Genomic DNA, 23,645 nt, shown 5'->3' with positions numbered 1-23,645 from the left:
CAAACAAATGTTTGATTACAATTTTTCTTGTTAGAATCAATGTGCACCTAGGCATCATTCTGCCTATCTCTTTGAGTAAATGACCTTTTGTATCTTGTCATATTTTCCATTATGCTTCATTTTATAAAATGGTATATTTACAGTATTATTAAATTATGTGAACATAGCATCATGTATTACCATACTTTGTTAGAAATTCTGTTATTTTGCTATTATAAATAAAACAACTATTGATTTTATTGATCCCGACTTTCTTCAAATTTTAACATACCACCTTCTATAAGAAGGCTTTTCTTCTCTTCTATAATCTTAGTGTTTTCCTTCTGATATTATTTCCAGTTTATCCTGTATATAACCTTTTTGTGTATGTGTGTGTATATATATATATGTGTGTGTGTGTGTGTGTGTGTGTGTGTGTGTGTCTGTGTCTGTGTCTGTGTCTGTGTCTGTGTAGGTATGTATATATAATATATGCATATATATATGTATATATATATATATCGAGAGACAGAGACAGAGTTGTTTTCATGTTGCTTTTCCCATTAGACTTGAAAATTCTTTGAAAACTGGGAGTTTTAAAAAAAATTTTCCTTTTCTTTTCCCATGTGCCTTACACATGGTAAAAACTTAAGAAATGTTTGAGGGTGGAGTAAAAGCAAGAACTTGCTTAAGCTCCTGCAAAAACCACCTATAATACCTGTAAAATATGACTCTAAACAAATTTTAGAGCTACAGAACCCACAAAGTGACAGAGAGAAACAGATCTCCCACTGAAGGCAGCCTGGAAGGTCAACAGGAAGGGGCTACCACACTGACCTGGGAACTGAGCTATGCGGTCCCAGACCTGGACTGGCCACGACCAGCAACCCAGATGAGCCAGGGCAGACTTCAGCAGAGTGAATCACCAGCAGCTCTGGTGGTTTCCAGACTTCTCAACCCATAAACACCAAAAAGAAAGTAAAAGGTCAGTAGGGAATTCTGTTGGAACTAGGAAGAGAAGAGCATGGTCCGGCCCCTGCCCCAGGGGCAAGGGGTGGAAGAGCCATGGCAGTTGCAGCCCATACTGCATGGCTGCCTCCAGAGCATCTGGCCTGCAGATTATACAGGGACCAACCAACCATTCAGAGGGTAATAATTGCTCTTGCTTTGACCTGCTTGGATCTGGGTCACAGCCTTGGGTGGTGCTCCTGGGGTGAGAAATGCCACTGTGCCAGAACTTGTGCTGGCTGTAGAGAGGGCGCCCTCCTCATAGCTTTGGCAACTGCAAAAACCTCAGCAATTTGGGACCTAGCTCTCTCTCCACTCTGGAAGCAGAGTTCTACCACAGAGAAGAGCTCAAAAGTCAAATAACTGGCTGGCAAGATGAGCAAGCAGAATAAGCACAATAAGAGACCACAGAATCCTTTTTTGGGGACAAAAAGATCAAAACATGGAACCAGAAGAAGACAAAAAAGTCAAAACTCCTGTATCAAAAGCTTCCAAGAAAAGTATGAATTGGTCGCAGGCTACGGAGGAACTCAAGAAGGATTTTGAAAATTGAGTAAGAGATGTAGAGAAAAAAATTGGGAAGAGAAATGAGAATGATGCAAGAAAATCATGAAAAGCAAGTCAACAGCCTTCTAAAGGAGACCCTAAAAATACTGAAGAAAATAAGACCTTAAAAATAGACTAAGTCAAATGGGAAAAGAGGTACAAAAAAGCCAGTGAGGAGAAGAATGCCTTAAAAAGTTGAATTTGCCAGATGGAAAAGGAATTTCAAAAACTCACTGAAGAGAATAATTTCTTCAAAATTAGGTTGGAGCAAATGGAAGGTAATGACTTTATGAGAAATCAAGATACTATAAAACAGATCCAAATAAATGAAAAAAATAGAAGACAATGTGAATTATCTCACTGGAAAAACCACTAACCTGGAAAATAGATCCAGGAGAGAGAATTTAAAAATTATTGGACTACCTGAAAGCCATGATCAAAAAAAGAGCCTAGAAATCATCCTTCAAGAAATTCTCAAGGAAAATTGCCCTGCTATTCTAGAACCAGAGGGCAAAATAGAAATGGAAAGAATTCATCAATCACCTCTTGAAAAAGATCCCCCAAAAAAGCTCCTAGGAACATCATAGCCAAACTCCAGAATTTCCAGGTCAAGGAGAAAATATTACCAGCTGTCAGGAAGAAACAATTTGAGTATTGAGGAAACACAATCAGGATAACCCAAGATCTATCAGCTTCTACATTAAGGGATCAAAGGTCTTGGAATATGATGTTCTGGAGGTAAAAGGAGCTAGGATTAAAACCAAGAATCACCTACCCAGCAAAACTGAGTATAATGCTTCAGGGGAAATTTTTCTCATTCAATGAAATAGAAGAGTTTCAAGTATTCTTGATGAAAAAACCAGAGCTGAACAGAAAATTTGACTTTCAAATACAAGAAGCAAGAGAAGCATGAGAAGGTAAACAGAAAAAAAGAAATCATAAGGAACTTATTAAAGTTGAACTATTTATATTCCTACATGGAAAAATGATAATTTCAACTCATGAGACTTTTCTCAGTATGAGGATACTTGAAGGAAATACATATATGTACACATACATATATGTGTATATATGTATACATGCATATATGTATACATACATATATGTATATATAGGAGGTACATGTGTGTATGAATATATATGTGACTGTGTGTATATGTGTGTACATGTATATATATGCAGAATGCACAGGATCAGTTGAATAGGAAGGGAGGATACCTAAAAGAAAAATCCTAAGAGGTGAGAAAGGAATATAATGGGAGAAAGAGAAAGGGAGAGATAGGTTAGGGCAAATTAACTCATATAAAAGAGGCAGGAGAAAACTTATAATGGAGGGGAAGAGCAGGAAGGTGAAAGGGAAGGGTCAACCTTGCTCTCATTGAATTTGGCTTAAGGACTTAAGGACACTCAACTGGGTATCTTACTGTACAGGAAAATAGGGAGGAAGGGGATAAGAGGAGGGATGATAGAAGGGGAGGAAGATTGGGGGAGAGGGTAGTTAGAAGCAAACACTTTTGAAAAGGGACAGGGTCAGGAGAAAATAGAATTAGTGGGGGGGGGTAGGATAGGATGGAGGGAAATACAGTTAGCCTTTCACAATCTAACTACTAAGGAAACGTTTTGCGTAACTACACATGTACAACCTATATTGAATTGCTTGTCTTCCCAGTGGGCGTGGGTGAGGAGGGAAGAAGAGAAAGAATCTGGAAATCAAAGTTTTAAAAACAAACGTTAAAAAATTGTTTTTTACATGCAACTGGGAAATAAGATATACAGGCAATGGGGTATAGAAATCCATCTTGCCCTAGTAAAAATTTTGGTGGGGGGGAGAAAGCAGATTGTGGTAAGGGGTATTCAGTAGGCTTGCTATCTTGGGGTGGGTGGTAGGGGAAAGACGGGGAGAAAATTCGCAATTCAAAATCTTGTGGAAATAAATGCTGAACACTAAAAATAAATAAATAAAAAAAAGATAAAATGGGAAAAAAATGTTGATGACATGACTCCATCCTTACTCTCCCATTTCTTATCAGATTTAAATGAAGTTTTCTTTTCCAAAACTTCTTCTCAAGATTCTTTTTTCTAGCCTTGTGACTTTGGACAAGTAATTTAATCTGCTTTCTTCTTAGAAAAGGAAGGATTTGGGATTGCTTTCTAAAGTCTTTTCCTGCTCTAATCTCTAAGATTCTCTGATTTAACTGACTGGGGATCTTTCCTACAATCTCCCTAAAAAGTAAGTATGCATCCATTCTCTACTTGAAAAACTACACCAAGGGGGAATTCACTGCATTATACTTTGGAGAGCTCTACTTATTACACATTTTCCCTCTATCATACCTAAGTCTGCTCCTCTTCAATTTCCACACATTTACTCCCAATTCTGTATTCTGGTGTTCAACAGAGTAAATTCTGTCCCAAATCCACATGAATCCTCTTTAAGTACTTGAAGACATAACATGTCCCTACTCAGCTTTCTCTTTGCTCAACTATCTCCAGTCCTCTAGGGATCCTAATCCCCATCTTCTGGTTACACTTTACTTTTTCTATGTATTCCCTACAATCTGGTGTTCAGAACTAAATAAGGATACCAGGAATCGAATGAGGTTAAGTGTAATGTAATTACTATCTCCCTCATTCTGATTCTATACCTCTCTTAAGGGACAACATTAGTTTTTTTTGGCTAACATGGATTGACTTCTATCATGCATAAATCTGTTAAAATCCCCAAATCTTTCTCAGCTCATATTATGGCATTTGGCAATAGAGTTTACTTGTTAGTATGTGCACTGCTCTTACGTGCATCAATACATTAATGACCTATGATTTGGTCAGTTTGGGTGCTCCTTCCACTAACGGAGATGCCAGTCTGCCTGTAGAATGACATACAAGACTTGGAAAGGGCAAATGTCTTCTCATGGCCAAACACATAATTAATATCAGACCTAGGATTTGAATTCAGGTCTTCCTTACTCCAGGATCCGTTCAATTTGATTGAATTTGCCAACTATTTATAAAGCATTCCCTATATGCTGTGCACTATTCTGGACACAGAGACAAAAACAAAATGGCTCCTGTCTTCAAGAAGTTAACATTCTACAGGAAAAAAAAAAAACACATGTACAGAAATAACTAAATGCAAAATAAATACAAAGGGTGAAGTCACCAGTATGGATGGGTTGCAAAATCACTAGCACAGGAGTCTATTCATTGCTCCAGATTTGGTCATTCCTCCTGATGCCTGCAGATACCAACGTTGCATTTAGAGAAAAATTTCTAGCCAAGTGAAGCACAGCCAGAAACCCAGAGGCCACTAGGGCATAATTTTCTGAGCAATTAATTAATCAACAAGTATCTATTAAGCAACTGCTTTGTACCAGTCTTTTGTGTTAGGCTCTGGGAATACAGAGACAAAAATTAAGTGGTCCCTGGGGCAGCTAGGTGGCACACAGCTAGTGGAGCACCGGCCCTGGAGTCGGGAGGACCTGAGTTCAAATCCGGCCTCAGACACTTGACACAATTACTAGCCGTGTGACTTTGGGCAAGTTACTTAACCCCAATTGCCCTCCAAAAAGCAAAAAAAAAATGTAAATGGTCCCTGTCCTTAAAGCATTCCATTCTATCTTGAGAAACAACATGCATGTAACCATATCAGTATATTCACTACTACTACCACATTACACTATTGGTTATTGACATGACTGAGGTTCTTTACTTTGAAGCAAAAATTTTTGACCTGTCCTGTTCAATACTTCATTTGGGAATCAAATTCATAAAATATTAGAGTGAAATGTAATCAGAACTACCATAATGCACTCTGCTACATCACACTGTCTTTGTCCTTACTATTTATTACTATCAGCCCACTGAGAAAGAAGTAATGGAGTCTGAAAACGGACAGAAGCATACTATTTTTCACCTTTTTTGGTATGAGTTTTCTCCCACAAAATGACTAATATGGAAATGTTTTACACAAATGCACACATATCAGCTTGCTTACTGTCTCAGGGAGGGACAAGGGGAATGAGGGAGACATTTTGCAATTAAAAATTATATAAAAATAAAATGTTAATTTTTTTTCTTATAATGGGGGGGGAACAAAATATTATTTAAAATAAAAATAACAATGGCCTCAGAGTCAGGCAAACCTCTATTCAAGTCTCAGCTCTGACATAAACCCGTTGTGTGACACTGGGCAAAAGGCTTCTTGGGGCTCTAGACAATTCTTTAAGACTTTAAGATGCAAAGAAGGTGCTGACCTGCAGTAAAAATCACCAGTTCAGTTCCTAATAATAATAACACAAAACAATAATTATTCAGGTCACTGTGACCTGACCCCAAATGACCTCATTGCTATTTTATGGCCAAGTTCACCATACAATATACTTGACCCTCATTCTTCCACTACTGCATTCTTAGGTTTTCCATTTAGTCCTGTATCAATAATAGTAATTGAAATTTTCATAGTATTTTAAATTTTGTAAAGACCTTCACATAAGTGATCACATTTGAGACACACAATAACTCTATGAGGTCGACACCAGTTATTTTTAAAATTTTAATTATTTATTTATTCATTGAAAAAAAAATCAGATGAGGAAACAAAGTCCTTGGTCTCCTAGCTAATATATGACTGAGTTCTTCCCTGAATTCATCCATCTAGTCCCTTAACTATGTTGCCTCACAATACAGAATGTAAAATCCTGTGATAAGGACAGGACTTGACTCTGTGTTTGGGGCTCACAAAATACTGATATGTTTGTCTAGAGCTTTCAGGTGCATTTTCTTCAGGGCAGGTGCACTCTATCCCTGTTTTTCAGATGAGGGAAGTGAAACTCCAAGAGACTGGTTGACTTGTCCTGATCCCAGTAAAGCGGTAAGAGGTTGGACTAGGATCCTGATCTACTGATCCCTAGGAAAGAACATGAATACCTGGAATTTTTGCTTTGCTTAAAAAGATTTTAACACAATTTATAAAGCTAAAAAATTGTGACTTGGGTAAAATAATTTTAGAGCTTCATTTCCATGATGACATAAGTCTTTCATTTACCATTATTTAGTGTCTCAGTTTTCTTACCTGTTTCTTTCTTGGATAAAGAGTATCTTGCAGGGGTGGCTAGGTGGCACAGTGAATAGAGCACTGGCCCTGGAGTCAGGAGGATTTGAATTCAAATCCAGACTCAGACACTTGACACACTTACTGGCTGTGTGACTTTGGGCAAGTCACTTAACCCCAACTGCCCTCCAAAAAGCAAAAAAAAAAAAAACTATCTTGCATGTATATGCATGGAAGTTTAGAGTGATACTATTATAATAAAAAGGTAATTTTCCATTTTAGGAGGTAATTGTCCAGCTAGGTCACATTTAAAGTTTCCAGTAATCCTAGAAGTTTATTAAAAATTCAGTTCAAGATTTATTTAGTTTTTGCCAACATGATTGCTCAACTAAATACTTGGCTGTGAAAAAGATTTCTTATTCCTTGTCTGAAAATTAATCAGTGAAACAGGGACACTTACTAGATGTCATACAATAGAGCCTTATGAACATATAACATGGTTTCCTAGGGAATTTATGGTTTCCTAGGGAAAATGTTACAATAGCCGTTGCTCAGAAGCATGGTTCATGTCTCAATTAAATTGTAAACTATGTTTGCTAAAGATTATGTCACTAACTCTAGGGGAGATGGACTGAATTATCTTAGCAGATAATTTTGACCCTGGACTCTATGCTATCTGGAGCTCCAGAAGTTCAACTTCTCAGCTAACTTGTCAAGGACAGTATGCCAGAGTCTGTTGTTAAATAAGGAAAACACTACTTATTCTCCTTGTAAGCCTTTCCTCTGTTGCCTTAAATAAATCCCGAAATAAAGGTAAGATTGGGCTAAGAGAGTTGGATCTAGTTGTTGAGTTGTTTCAATCATGTCCAACTCTTCGTGACTCCATTTTGGGGTTTTCTTGGCAGAGATACTGGAGTGCTTTGCTATTTCCTTCTCCAGCTCATTTTACAGATGAGGAAACTGAGGCAAAAAGGGTTAAGTAACTTGCCTAGGGTCACACATCGAGGAAGTGTCTGAGGTCAGGTTTGAACTGAGGAAGATGAGTCCTTCTGATTTCAAGCCCACCTAGTATCCAGTTCCCAAATTCCCACATGCTGGTAAGGTAAAGATAGTGTGGCTAACACAGAGTAGGGCTCTCTTTTAACAGGAATCTTTGCTGGAGCACATTGTGGAAAATCAACATTTTTTATTTCTAAGCACTGATCCTGAGTTTCTTATCCTTTGTACCTCTCAAATGATTTCTGAATGGAAGAGTGCTGACTTCTTTCCTCGCTCTTTCATGTATTCCAATATGCATTGAGTCACTTTGCCTATAAACATGGCTTATATCTTGGCATTTGTTTTTATCTATTCCCTCAGCTTCATATATTGGCTCCCTTTCCTCCCACATTCCCTATACCTACTCTAGAATCTCTGATTAAATATTAATCTAATTAATCTCTGATCCAGCTGGTTGTTAAACTCTTGCTGCCTACTTCACAGCAATGGGAGGAGACAGGCATCCCAAATGAGATTTCTCAGTAGTCTGTCCAGGTCCCTCCCCTTTTTTTGTTATAAAAGTCAATTGATAAGAGTCATTATAAAACCTGTACTATTTTTTTCAAGATAAGTATCTCATTCCTAAAGCCATAGAAAGAAGAGGCTATTTCTTTGATTTATTATCCCATTATCATTACTATTACATATTATTATATGTTATATATATATATATATATACCCCTGACCTGTCCTTTTCCTTAGACAGAGTTCTATCTTTCAGGAGCTTTAAAGAGTCAAGAGACTTCAGTGGAGAAGAGAGGCAATTAGGAGAAAGTCCTGGTAGAGTATGGGTACCACTCTTCTCTCTCCCTATTCACTGCCTACGAGACCTGGCTCACTTAAAAAAAAAAATATATATATATATATATATATATATATATGAACTCATAATTTCTTACCCAACTCAATGACCTTTCCCAAATTCTCCCATTTTTGCTAATGCTACCATTTTTCTAGAATGTCAGACCAAAAATATCAAATCTCTTCCCTTTTCTTCCTTCTTTGAACACAATCTGTCTCCTAATCCTATTGTTCCTTCCTTCAATCTATCTCTAAGACTTGTCTTAACTTTCTGTATAGATCCCAACTCTTCTATCATCATGTTTTTATCTTAGTATGCTGTGGCATCAATGCAATATTTACAGCGCCCACGATCACAATAAAGACCATGACTGTAAGTATCGTGTGACATTCGATTGCAAAAAATGCCAAACTCCATATAGAGAATAGAACTGCAGGATTTATTTAGACACCAGAAAACCAAATCCCAAACCCAGTAAGCCGATTCCATCACAGTACCAAAGATATTCAGAAGCCATAATAAAGCTGAAAGCCACAGCATTCTTCAGCCTTCCCACAAACCAATAGATCAATACTTACTCACAAACCTCTCTGTCTCTTTAATGAGTGTCCTCTTTCCCCTTTTTACATATAAAGAATATGAATATGGGGTAAGGGAAGAGGAATGAGGGACGGTAGGGAAAGGAGAGAATACAGGGAGGAATGGAGGAAGGTAAGGAGGAAGGGGGAGGGTAAGGAATTTATTAAGCACCTATGATACACCAGACACTATGGTAGGTGCTTTACAAATACCTCATTTGATCCTCACTAGGAGATAGGTGGTATTATTATCTTGACTTTACAAGTGAGAAAACAGGCAGAATTTAAATGACTTGCCCATGGTCTCACATCTCCTAAGTGTCTGAGGCAGTATTTGAACACAGTTCTTCCTAACTCTAGGTCCAATGCTCCATCCACCACCTCATCTAGTTAAGGAGACAAAGAAAATTTGCCAATGTCACATGACTACTTAGTCATAGAGTCTCAACTACAAATCAGTTTTCTGATTTCTAGTTCAGTGCTCTTTCAAGCATATTCTTCTTCATAAATGTTGTAGTATGCATTTAGGGCAAATATGTATCTTAGGAGGAGTAAAAAGAAAGGGCTCATCACACCTGATATGAAATGGAAGCATACATATAAGTATGCAAGATGTTTGGTAAGAGACAGAGAGAAAGAAAAGATACTTCAGAAGACTGAAGACATCAGAAGCAGGGGACCAATGAAAAATTTAGAGCGGAGAAAATCATGAAAGACCAAATCACATTAATCCTTCCTAGAAACTCAGAATACTAAGAGGAGACATGGTATTAAAAAAATCTAGAGTTTTTGACTCCTGAATCTTTTCATCATTCACAAAGTCTCATACAATGGTGGGCTTCTACTTATTTCTTTATAAGTGACCACAACTTCATCTTCAAATAAAACCTCTGGGTTAAAGCATTCTGAGACCATTCCAGTCACAACAGATTGACATAAGATGCTCTTAACGGGGGGGGGGGGAAGAAACAACACCCCAATAATGTCCTGATTCATCTGATGCCTGATGTCTAAAGGTAATGTAATTTTAAGGCTTAATAGAAATGCAAGTTTACAATGAAACCCCACCTGAATGATTTCTCAGGATCTGTTCTGTAGGTACCTTTCTTATAATGAGATCCTTTAGTCAATAACTAAAATCTCTTGGACTGAATTCAAGCTAAATCTGTTTAATATAGAATTAACAACAAAAATAATACCTAGCATTTCTATTGAATTTTAAGACTCCTAAAGGACTTTACAAGTATTATATAATTTGATCCTAACCCTATGTGAAATCATTGATATTATTTTCCCTATCTTGCAGTGAGGAAATTTAGAGAGGTCTAATGATTTATCCAGGGTCACAAAGATATTAAGAGACGGAGGCAGATTTTGAATTCAGGTCTTCCTGACTGTAAGTCCAGCACTCTATACACTGTACAAAGTTCACTCTTTGGAAGAGGATATCACAGTCAAGTCCCCTTCAATTTAAATAAATTCTACTTCTAGATCCTCAGGGAGCTCATCTCATATCACCTCCATGTGACCTTGTTTTTTTCTCCTATTGTACTCTAAAACAATTTTAGTACCTTTGCCTGGTAACTGTACCACTACTTTTCCTATGGTTTAAAATTAATTTGTATTTTAAATAACAGTTAGTGATAGAAAAGCAAAGTCTAACTAGATGACATTGTTTTATTACAGGGTATTGCTGGTTGAGACATCAATATAATCATCATAAACTAGCATTTCATTCTGAGATGTCCTCTCTTCCTGCTCCCTTCCCCAAAGAGGGGCCCTTGATCAGCTCAGCAGGTTGAGCTAAACAACATGGACAGATATGCTGCTTACCCCAAAATTATATACATACACAATCTAATGACCTGCTCTATGTGTACTACAAAATAGTAACATAAACAAATATTTTATAAGAATCAGAATTCTTGAACACAGTCTTTTTATCCACAAAATTTCATTCATCTGACAAGATTCACTACAATCAGAACCTTCAAGTTCAAGTCAAGGCATTTGGTCATTCTGTAATCTAGGAAAAGTCAGTTAAATCACAGCAACCATGACTGTTTTATTGTGGGCTTTACAAAAATAACCTAGTGGAGCCAACTATATTCATATGATCAGATCTGGAAAAGGGAGTCAAAGCTGCCATACTCTCACAGAGTTTATAAAAAAAAATCACATTTGAGGCATATTATCAGAACAATTTAAGTCTCCTGTTTGGAATATCTGCCACCAAAGATTAAAACGTATGTATCTCTTAGCTAACAAGGCAAACATGTTTCTCCAGCTTACCTTGTTCTGCTCGGATACATATTGTATATGTAAAGTGTCCATGGCTCTGATCATTGATTGCATAGCAGTAAATATATTTTGATAAACCAGTTTTGTGAAGCCTTTTCTGTCTTCATCCGAGTAACCAGACCCATGAATAATCCTCATTTGTTTGATAAAGGTGCTTTTCCCGCTCTCACCAGTGCCTTCAGAAAGAAAAAAAAAAGTAAAACCACTGTCAACCAAAGTTTCCAAAATCATACGAGCCCAAAAAGAACACTATGAGAAATAAACCGATTCATTACGTCTTCAGGTCTTGTTATTGTCTACATATGTAATAGAAGAGTTTTGGAGAAGCTAGAGTTGTAGTGATAGCTACATTGGGAACTCTTCATTGGCTTCATTAAGTATTTGCTTCGTCCACATTCCCTTCAATAATAATAACAACAATAATAAATATTAGTGTTTATGTAATATCTTAAGGTGTGAAAAGCACTTACAAGTATTATCCCATTTGTTCCTCACAAATAGGTACTATTATTATCTTCATATTACAGTTGAGGAAACTGAGGCAGACAAAGGTTAAGTGACTTACCCAGAGTCACACAGCGAATGTGAAGCTAAATTTGAAGTCGGGTTTCTTGATTCCAGGTCCAGAACTCTATATTACCTGGAATGTCCCCTACACTGGTTCTTTTCTATCTACAAACACGCTGATGTCTTTTGTCGTTCAAAACAAAACAAATCTTTAGACTTGCCAACTCCTTAGGTTACCCTTCGTGTTCCCTCTCCTTCTCTTTTCTCCTCCTTTTACTTCACTACCCATCTTTTTTAGTCTACTTCCTTACTACTCATTTTTCAATCCATTGTAACCCATGTCTCCCCTCTGCTTCTAATCAAACAATTCTCCTAAAGATTATTAATGACTCTCTAAATGCAAAATTCTATAAGCTTCCTGCAACTTCTTTGCTTTATTTGATACTGCTAATCACTCCCTTGAAAATCTTTCTTCTATGTCTGTGATATTGTATCCTTATGGCTTTCCTTCTCTATCCCTTGCTACTCCTACCATCTCTTTCCTTGCTTTTCTTTCTCTTCTGAATCCCTACATGGTGACATTTCCCAGTGTTCTGTTACTGACCCTCTGTTTTTCCTATACCATCCTCTTACTTAGTAATTTCATCTAGTTTCATAGTTCCAAATATCGCCTCTGTACATGAGACACTGAAATCCTTAGCTCTGGCTATAAACGTTTCCTCATTCTCTAGACCCACATTTTCTATAAGTCTGCTAGAGAAATGCATTAACATTTTCTACCTCAAAATCAACATATGCAAAACCAAAAATCATTTTCCTTAACTCCTATCTCCATTCTCCCTGCCACACAATCTCAAAACTTGTTTCTTTTTTATCTGTTTTAATATTTTATATTTTTCCAATTACATGTAAAAACAATTTTAACTTTTTTTAAAAAACAATTTTGAGTTCCCAAATTCTCTTCCACCATCCCTACCCCTATATGCCCCCCATGAGAAGGTAAACAATTTGATAAAGATAATACATGTGTAGTCATGCAAAACATATTTCCATATTAGTCTTGCAGTTAAAGAAAATACAGAGAAAGCCACAAGAAAATAAAGAAAGAAAAAATAAAAACCAATAGTATGCTTTGATCTTCATTCAAATTCCATCAGGCCTTTCTCTGAAGGTGGAGAGAATTTTTCATCACGGGTCCTTAAGAATTGTCTTGGATCTTTGCATTGCTGAGAATAGCTAAGTCATTCACAGTTGACCATCATACAACTTTGCTATTACTTTATATGATATTTTCCTAGTTCTGATCACATTTAACTTTGCATCAGTTTATGTCTTCCCACAGTTTTCTGAAAGCATTCTGCTCATAATTTTGCCTTTATATTCCCACTAGCACAGGCTCGTATACAGCAGGCACTTGATAACTATTTATTGGTTAGAAGAGAAATTTAAACAAAACAAACTGACATACTGATTACTTGATAGATATAAAGCATTCATCACCCACATCACTGATGCTCTGGGATCTAAATGTGTCTCTGTTTCCCAGTGATCCCTGCTCACTTGGTAACCTATCCAGACTCTTTACAGCAATTGCACTCAGATATGTTATATTTAAGAAAAAAGTCATAATGTCATGGCACATATGCCCATGAAGGACCAATAGACCTTAGCAATGTCTCCTATTTGCTGCTGGAATTCTATCAAACTAACCTCACCCTAAAATCACAACTGATGCAAGAACAGGAATGTATAAGAAATGAAGACCATCATGATCACTGGCATACAAGAAGCAGGGTATCTGAGTGGAAACAATGTTGAACTTACAGGGAGAAAGACCTGGATTCAAATCCTGCCTTAGTAGCTTTGGACCTCTGAGTAAGTCACTTACATTCACTCAGATTTAGTTTTCTCATCTGCAAAATGGGGATAATAATAGCATCTAACATTTGGAGGAGTCTGGAAAAGTCTCCTAGAGAAGGTAGAACTTGAGCTGTTTTTTGTTTTCTTTTTTTTTTTTTTTGAAGGAAGCTGAGTTTTCCATTAGCTAGAGATGAGAATGGACTGCATACCAGACATAGCAGACAGTGGAATATCTTCAGAAAAAGGTACTGCTAAAAAGCAATTATCAAATATTCCTAGGGAAGATGTTTTTAAGGTGTCTATGAATGTCATGTCAGTTGCTTTAAGAGGAATGTTGATTAATATGACAGTGATGCACCAGTCAATTTTTTCTCTGGACAGCATGTCATAAAGGTCCCATGACCTCAGTTCTTGTGATAGTGACCCACTTCAGGCCAACTCTGTATTTCCTAAGGTTAACTAAAATGAATTGTAAACTGATGATAATGGGAAACCCCTCCAGTGTATCTAGACATTCAGTTTAGTTCTCTGCTGAACAAGAGACATCTTGATGGAATATCCTGTTTGGCTCCCAGTGACAGGGACTGCATCAAAAATGACTGGTCACTGAATCAAGAACACACACTCTTGTGAATCAGAATGTCTCTCTATTGCAATCTCAGTTTGTACTGAGAGGTAGAGTGTCCAGAAGGGGGTTGCACATAGTCCCACATTAGTAAATCCATGATTGGACCATATCTGATTGAGCTAGGAAACAGTGCCAGTCACTCTAATTTGGATCTTTCTTTATTGGAACTTTTCCCAGAGCTTTCTACCATGGACTTCCAGCAAAAAGAGAAAAGGAATTTCTCTCCCTTCCCCTCAGCAATGGCTATTACAAGAACATGATAGTTGAAACATGGGTTTCCATAGGTGAGCCTGACTCCCCGCTGCTTTTTTCTTTCCTGGAGTTTTCTTCCCTGAGCACAGGCCAGAGGGCAATGGACTTTCCCAGCCCCAGAAGCTATCTTGTGAGTTTGAGAGTTTAAAAGCTACTATATTGAGTGTCAGCTGCCCTGTTGGAAGTGATTTGCTTAAGAGCCTGCTTCTCTGTCAAGCACACAGGAGATCAAGGAGAGAGGGAAAGGATACATATGTACAATCTTACTTATAAAAGACATTTTTGTAATGGTAAAGAAGAACTGGAAAAAACAGATGCCATCATTTGAGGAATGACTGAACAAATAGACTTGTTTGGAATGATGCAGAGTGAAGCAAACAGAATCAGGAGGGCAATTGATATGACAAATACAAAAGTATGAACAAACAGCAACTATTCAAGACCTCAGAATTCTGATAAAAGCAGCAAACAATCCTGACTTTAAAAGTCTAATAAAGAAATTTCCTCTCCTACCTCTTGACAGAGAGGTGAGGAATTCGAGGGACAGAATGAGATATGAATTCTGAGATATGAGTTGGATGGGACCTTAAAGACCAAAAAACCCAAGCCCTTCATATTATAAATGAGGAACTAAGGTCAAGAGAAGTTAAGCCAGTTGTTCAAGGGCACATAGGTAGTGAAAGCTTAGCAGTTGATATTTGAACCCAGGGTTCTTTAAATATTTTATTTTTTTCATACATGTTAACATGTGCTGGTAAGTCTTCAAAATCTTTGACAATTTCTGTGCTCATAAAAATAAATAGCTGTCTTAAACCAAGTTACACACTGAGTAACAGGGAGCCTGTTTTGGGGGAAATCTAAATATGGATCATATCGAAGCTTTGCTTTAGGTATTTCCCCAGAAATTCAGGGTAGGGGCAACAATTCCAAGACCAAGAGAAACCTCACCCTTTCCCAGAATGAATCTAAGTCCATGTGAGAGGTGGGCCAAGCTTCATATGGCAAGAGTAAGGATAAGACATTGAGAGCAAATCAACAGAGGAAGAAATGGGAGAGGGATCCCACCAGCAGAAAGTCTTCCTCCAAATCCAGCCCTCTCTCCCTTATGGATGCTAATCTAATGTATGACTAGTTTGTATCAAGAGGTATTATTTCCAGGACTAAATTGCAAATAAAATCCCCTTGTATTCTTCCCATATTCAGACCAAATATGAGTCCAGAGGAGAATAAGCAGAGGGAAACCAAGAAGGGTCTAGAGAGAGAGAAAAGAGATAGGCATTCCCTCTATCCTCTCCATTAATCAGCCCCATGGAGCCTGAAGTTGTTGGGGAGGAGAGGCCAAGAGATGGCAAGGTCCAATAGATTCTTTCAGCCCTCATTCCTGAAGGTCTCTGGACTGCCAGTGCTTGGTTGGGAGGAGAGGCCAAGGGAAAGCCAGGAGGAAAGACAATCCTACTGCTAATGCTTTCCCTACCAGCTGCTTCATGGGTCTGGATGGGAGGGGAAGAGATTAAGTAGGTTATGAGCTATTAATCAATGAAAATTGTTGTTATATTCTATTCATGTGTATGAATATGGTCGTATTCATTCTCTAATTTTTAATACAGTTTTAAGACTTCTTAAAATGTCCAGATTTTCTTTTTGGCTATGACTTTCAGGAGTCTGACAAATATTAAATTATCTCTCCTTGATCTGTTTTCCAGGTCAGCTGTTTTTTGATATTAGATACCTTCTACTCAAATGTTTTCTGTCCTTAGTTTTGATATTTCTTATTGTCTCATGGAGTCATGAGCTTATATTTAGCATTTTTAAAAATTAGTTAATTTACCTAAGTTTAGAAAATCAGTGCTAATTCTCAGAGAGTTTGCTGCTTAGGCAAAGTTCTGTATCTTTTGTGTCATCTTGTTAATTACCTTTCTACTTCTTTCTTCCATAACTCACATTTCTTACTCTATGCTTTCTTTTAGTACTCTCATTCCAGTTATAAAATCATATTAAAACACTTTAAAAAAAACCAAACTTTTGATTCATCTCTTCCAGAAAGTTTAGCTGCATTTGTGCCCAAGCTGTGCTTTTCTTTGAGGCTTTTTTTTTTAAATAAAAGAAATCATCTCTTCTGGGTTTTTGCCTTGAATGTTCCTGTCAACACAACAGCTTTTTCGGTGGGATTATTTTGGTTGTTGTTCTCTAATTCTTCCAGCCTGCTTCCTGACTTTGGACTTTAGGGCTGAGCTCTGTACTCTTTTGGAAGGGGGTGGGAAAGGATATTTGGGTTGCTCCTGCTGCTTTCTTAGGGGTAGTGAGTGTGGCATCGTTCCAGGATCTCAAGGACAGCTCAGACAGCAGATCTGAAAGCTTTCAGTTCTCCCAAAGTTTGTCTGATCGAGAACAAAATATGGCTGTTGCCCCCATGCCTTGCACTCTGCAAGCTCCTGACCTGGGTTTGGGTGTGAGCAATACACTTGTGTAACTAACTTCTCCTGGAATGACAGCAGACTGCTGCTGGATTCAGTCAGTGTCAGCTAGCTAGAAAGCACTGCTGATTTCAGACCGACAGAACTAGATGATTGTATGTGTATATGAGTACACATGTGTATACACACATGTGCCTATACATATGTACACACAAGCACCCATATACATATATGCACATACACACATATATCTGTATGTATATACTGGTCTGGCATTCCTGCTGTGGTTATTCCTCTGTAGGCTTCAGACTATCCTGGAAATTGAAAGTAACACTATTCTGCTTCTAGGGCCAGAAGCACATGGTTGCTAATTACTCCTGCACTTATTCCTTGCTAGGTACAAAGCCTAGAATAGAATCCTGACTGCTCCTCATGCTGGAATACCACCCATAAGCAAGTCCCCTCCCTAGCCTACCCTGAATCTGTGACTGTAACTGTGGAAAGAGCAAAGAGGATGCCAGTTGACCAGTCAAAATACAGTCCTTTCCTAAAGGAGCTCACAGTATGATAGAGTTGGTGCCCATGACTGTATGCTACACAATGTTAAGCCCCTCTGTGCTGAATCTAAGACTTTCTACCCTGACATACAGCCTCTCCTTGTACTGGGGCACTCAACATAATACACTTTTGGCCAGACTCCATCCTTAGTGTCTGCAGACCTAGGCTGGAAAAATGACTCCCTGTGATTTTTTATTTTGTCTTGGATTTCCCAATTAGGATTCAGTCTGGTACATTTTCTAGATAATTTTGGAGGAGTTGAGCTATTGGGTGGGGTGGAGTGAGGAACCCCCTGTACTTCAAGCTATTCCATCATCTTGGTTCTGCCTTAATGAGCCTTTATTTTGAAAGCTTCATAGGCTCTTCAGACCACAGGACTAACCCTTTCATTTGTAATGACAGCAACCACAACAGCATTAAACCAGGAATCAATTAAATTCAAGCCAAGGGCCAGAGTTTCCGTATCTGCTCTAAGCAGTAAGTCATTGTTAGACAACTGGTACCCTTTCAATAATTCATTCGATGAATATATGCAAATGGATCTTAGCTTAAAAACTTATTGGAGACCAGATAGTTAATTGCCTTAAACACTGGCATTCAATTTGATTCCATAATATTGTGTGTTTGGTTTTTAATGGAGCCCATGGTATTCTATTTCTTTTCTCTTCAAGTAAAGACTCTGACCTGTTTACTCACAAAACAAACTTGCTAATGTCATTTTTTCTATAACAACCACAAATAGAGTCACAAAGAACTGTAAGTAACTCTAACCTTGGGGAAAACTGCTTGTAATAGGTGGAGGAAAATGGCAAAAGACAAATTTTAGTCTTATTTTTAAAAGAAATATGACAGAAAAATTCATAGATACAGCCATTGTAAAGGAATCATTTTTTCCTAAGAATATTTGGCTGCCTGGGAGTTCAAGAAAGAAAACAAATAAAATAATTTGTTCCACAATAAAAGTGATAGTCTGCCAGAGAGGTGGCAAACTCAATTAGAAACAGACCACTAAAATGTATGTAAGGATTCCCTGCAGGCCACATACTGACCTAGAAAACCACATATTGTATTTGTGTGTGTATTTACATATAAATACATCAACACATTAAAAATTGGACAGGAATTAGATTTCATTCTGGTTTAGGCTGCGCTAGAGACCATTGTGAGCTGCATGTAGCTGGCCGGTCACATGTTTGACACCTCTGGTGTGCATTCCGAAGGTCAAATTCTCATTTTGAGTAAAAATAAATAAAATTGCTTTTGGGGGGACTTTATTTCCAAGAGGAAAACCATATAAAAGCAAAAATATCTTCAGATTTTAAAAAGCTCAGTGAATATCTGAAGTATGTCTACATTCTCATCATGAAAAGAAGAATTTATAGGATTGTATGCTGTATTTGAGATTTTGGTATTTCCCCTTTTCCCTGCCAATCCCATTGGCATCCAGAGCCATCTCTAATTGTTTTTATCTGTGTCTTGCCACTGGGCCCAGATGGCTCCAGAGGAGAAAGTGAGGCTGGTCAATTTTTACAGCCCTCCCTCATTAAATCCAAATCACTTGCAAGTCATGGTATCATCTTCCTGATGTCATGGTCCTCTTTGAAAACAAAGGACAAACAAGAACAGCCAACCCCATCCCAGTGAAATTCTAGTCTGAACTTAAAAAATAGAAGGTTAAATTAACATGTAAGCGACCCATTCAATCATCAAATCTAGGAATTTTTTTTCTCAGTATTCACTGTCCTATATCTCTAGAAACCATCTTGATTCATTCTTCTTTTTCACCCTATCACTTTTGAATCCTATTGATTTTTCCTTTAAAAATTTCTCTTTCAGGGTGGCCAGTTGGTGCAGTGAATAGAGCATTGGCCCTGGAGTCAGGAGGACCTGAGTTCAAATCCAACATCAGACACTAAACACTTACTAGCCATGTGACCTTGGTCAAATCACTTAACCCCAATTGCCCTACCTTCCCCCCTTCAAAAAACAAACGCAATTTCTCTTTCACTTTTGTCCTTTTCTTTCTGACTTAATTCCATCACTCTTATTTCTATCACATAAGTTCAGGCCCTTCTCTTACCTAAAAAAGTAAAATGTCTTCTAAATAATATCCCTCCTGCCCAACACCATCCATGTCAATCTATTTTACTCGTGTAGTTACCAAATTAATTTTGGTAGTATCAAAGCACTGACCCATTAGAATATAACTAAAAGTTGCTCAGAATTAGTATAAAGTTAAAGGATCCTTTAAAAGATATGTATAACATAATCAACTCCAACCAGACCATTTAAAGTTACTTATGTCAAAGAAGTAGGATATATGTAAGAGAAAAAGGGCAGACGCTGATTGCAGTAATTTTAGACAGAAATTTAATGGATGCAAATCAAATGCAATCAAGCGATCAAAAGAACCTTACAAAAAGTTTCTTATGGCAGTCAAAGTCTACACAGGCTTAAAGTATGAAGTAGTTTGTAAAATTTTACAAAGAAGGATGTTTGAAGATTATATACAGTGTCACCTCTTTAAAACAAAAAAGCAATGAAAGATAAAACCAGGCTTCAAAAAAAAAAAAAAACAACAAAACTCTAATGAACATCTTGCTGGGAGATGCCATCACCCAAAATCATCTTGAAAGTATTTAAGGATGAAAATAAAAGAACAACAAATAAAAGATAAATTTAAAAAGGGCTTCAAAGTTGTTTTTTGTTTTTGTTTTTTTAAACAAATGCTTTTTACCATAAAGGAAATAGCAGCCCACACCCTGGGAATCTAACATCATAGTTCTGGTGGTGCTTACAGAGGAGGTAGAAATGGCACTTTTTGAGAATAAAGATGTGAGGGTGAGAGGGAGAATAAATAGATTTCTGTTAAATTTGCTAAAAGCTTAAAAAATTAAATAAACCAAACACATATACTCACATTTACCACTATTGCTGAGGAAACCAAGTTCAGAGTTCAAGAGGGATGTTCTATAGATGATGAGATCCTCCATATGTCTTTGTAATCGACATTGTGCTACTTATTTTAAGCCCTGGAACATTGTAGAGACTTATGGAAAGATTTATAATCACTCCAGAGTTTGATTTAACCATGAAAATAGGAAAAACAAAGACAATGAATTATGCCCACTGTCTAGATTATGATGTGCAGCCATATGAACAACCAATAAGGCTCATCCAACTCTGCATGCATAAGCATGCGTGCATATGCCCCTGGAATCTACAATGCAAATGAATTATGGAATATGAGTTGGACTCAATTAGAGAGGATGAAGAGAACAAACTGCATTACCTTTGAAAAACTCCAAAGTTTCTTTAATGATCTTGAACTTCTTCCAGAAAAAAAAGATCATGATTTTTAATACCAATATTCTATTAGTATTGTTTGGCCTTGAGTCATAGAAAACTATGGTCTCTGAAGTATTAGAAAATTAGTATCACTCAGAAGGCAATGGAAAGATACATAGTAAGGGCAAATGGGTTGCTATTCACACAAAATGAAGAACTATGGGGAAAAAGCAGAGGAAATGTCATCAAAGATATGCATGATTTAAAAAAAAAAAGGATGAGAGGGGGACATAGCCTATTTGCTTTATTGGAATCCTTCAGATCTCAAAAGAAGGTCACAAAGCCCTCACTATACTGATCAGAGTCCTTGTAGTGAACTTATGAGGTAAGCATGGACAAGACTCTAACAGCATGGGCAGACATTCAAGGAACACCCATATCAGTGAAATGGAAGATCTGGGTTTGGACACTTCAGGAGAAACAGCTTCTCCAAACTAAGGCATATGCCTTAAGACTAATTCCCACCCCAGGGGTTAAGGCAGAGAGAAGTGAGTGGGACATGGCCGGGGAGGGGTAGCACATCTTAGAGAGGGTTGAACTGAGAATCGCACATTTAAAGGGAGAATGGCATCACATCAAAATGGAGAGATGAAGAAAAAAGGCAAAATAGCAATGTTTAGACCCCTCAGATTCATGTCACGGTGCTAAGGCTATTATTTGCTAAAGAGAACCAAATTCCTGTTCCCCTAGAGTCCTGAAGAACAAAATATCACCTCTGAACTTCTTTGGACCTTAAAGCCAGCCAAAGAGCACTCCTCCCCCTCCAATAAAAAAAAAATAAAAGAAGAAAAAACATACGAGTCAATTCAATTCAAGCATTTGTTAACTGTTTGTTTGGGCAAAATAAATACCACATATGGTAGAGCCTGGTGATATAAATAAACAAGATGCAGGTTTGTGCCCTGGAGGTCACATTCTACTGTGACATGTAGACACATAAGATAGGATTCTTAATTTAAAGAGAGAAAGAATGCTAACAACTAGAGGGATCAGTCTAAGTTAATCAAAGAAACCTGACCAGTGCCTTGAGGGAATTTAAAGATTCTAAGAAATAGAGGTGAGAAGGGAATGCATTTCAAGTCTGGAGGAGGAGGGAGACAAGATTTATTTATAAGTCTGATAAAATGAAGACAGGTACTCAGTATTTAGGAATCTGAAACTTCAACTTACTCCCTTCCTCAAATTCTGAAGGTGCTTCTGTCTTGCCAACTATCTCATAGTAGCAAGTTTACACACACACACACACACACACACACACACACACACACACACACGCACGCACGCACGCGCGCATGCATGCAAAAAATGTATTTTGCTACCTCTTAGGTAAAGGTTCAAATCATACAGATTCCTAGTTTAACATGTATTAAGTGGCCTTGCTTTGCTGAAGAATACCATGAGTTTTTTGTTGTTCTATGACTCACGTACTTTAAAATGTCTTTCTAAAACATTTTTTTCTCCAGGGTGTCAATAGGAGATAAAGCCCCTCAAATTCTGACTATGAACATCAAGTTTAAAAATTATTATTTTGGGACCCAAAGTAATTGGAATTCCTACACAGGGGAACACAAGAAGTAAAAATAGGTAAATAGTAAAAAAAAAAAAAGAACTCTTAAAATGAAAATCCTAAAATTCCATTTGTGTTCTGAGAAAGCTTACATTTTCAACCAGATGTCAAAAATGTAGAGTACTTCATAACAAAAAGTTATCATCAGAATATAGAAGGATACTGCAGGAAAAGCTAAAGAAATTCTTTTGTATCAAGAAACTAAGGTCACTTAAAAAGCAGAGGGATCTAGACTAAAGTTCACCTAAAAAGCTGGCCAATTAGATCAATGTAAAATAAACATGATATCCTCAGACACTCTGAAAGAGCCTTTTCATTTCTTAGTTGGAGGGGTTTCAATGCCTGAAACATCATTCTGAAAACATCTGGAAGGAGCTGTTGCATTTTACATCTCCAATTGCTTTTCTAAGAGGTGATATGGTGTAGGGAATGAAGAGCACTTCACTGGAAGACAAGAGATTTGGCTTTCTACTGCCACTTAGAAGAAGCCACTTCCTCAGCAAAAAAAACCAAACAAATATTGTTAGCTGATAGTGGCAAGCTCTCTAGGTTCAGGGAATGTAGGGGAAGCTAGAAGGATGAGTGTAAGAACCATACATACCTGCCAAGAAATAGAGCTACAAATAGTGTCAATTCTCTCTCCCTCCCCCCCTCTCTCTTTCTATATATACATATATACACATATGTATATATGCATACATATATATAATTGTTGTTGAATCATTTCACTTGTAGAAGACTGACTCTTTGTAACCCCATTTAGGATTTTCTTGGCAAAGATACTGGAGAGGTTTGCCATTTCCTTCTCCAGATCATTTTATAGATGAGAAAAGTGAGGCAAATGGGGTTAAGTAACTTCCCCAGGGACACACAATTAGTAAGTGTCTAAGGACAGATTTGAACTGGGGAAGATGAACCTTCTTGACTCCAGGCTTGGGGTTCTATCCACTGTGTCACCTTGTACAGGGAACATTTGAAAGGGACTCCCTCTACCAACCTGAACCATCGAGTCCTAGAGAGTCATGAGAGTCACCAAGAGGACAGATAACTTGTCCAGAATCACAGAGTTAAATGTCATAGGACAGATTTGAATACTGGGCTCCCAGATTCCCAAATACATCATGCTATCCACCATACCATGCTGTCTTTCCACTGAAAAACACAGTAAGATATCTTTCATTTTCTCTTTAGAATTCATCCTTCTTAAGG

At 37.5% G+C, this 23,645-nt stretch overlaps 1 protein-coding gene across 1 annotated transcript in view; it reads right to left on the bottom strand.

Annotated features, from left to right (window-relative positions):
• Positions 1-23,645, bottom strand: part of LOC138175180 (guanine nucleotide-binding protein subunit alpha-14) — a 271,864-nt gene that overhangs the window by 121,892 nt on the left and 126,327 nt on the right. The window contains exon 2 of the mRNA XM_069105596.1: positions 11,294-11,478. Within this exon, the coding sequence (XP_068961697.1) occupies positions 11,294-11,478 (185 nt within the window). The remainder of the gene's footprint in view (positions 1-11,293; positions 11,479-23,645) is intronic.

The sequence above is a fragment of the Petaurus breviceps genome, unplaced genomic scaffold (genome assembly GCF_028583685.1).
Source record: "Petaurus breviceps papuanus isolate PSGF00001 unplaced genomic scaffold, PetGlider_PUasm1.0 138, whole genome shotgun sequence".
Lineage (NCBI taxonomy): Eukaryota > Metazoa > Chordata > Mammalia > Diprotodontia > Petauridae > Petaurus > Petaurus breviceps.
Note: the sequence above shows the minus strand (reverse complement) of the source record. Positions and strands in the feature narration are given on the sequence as shown.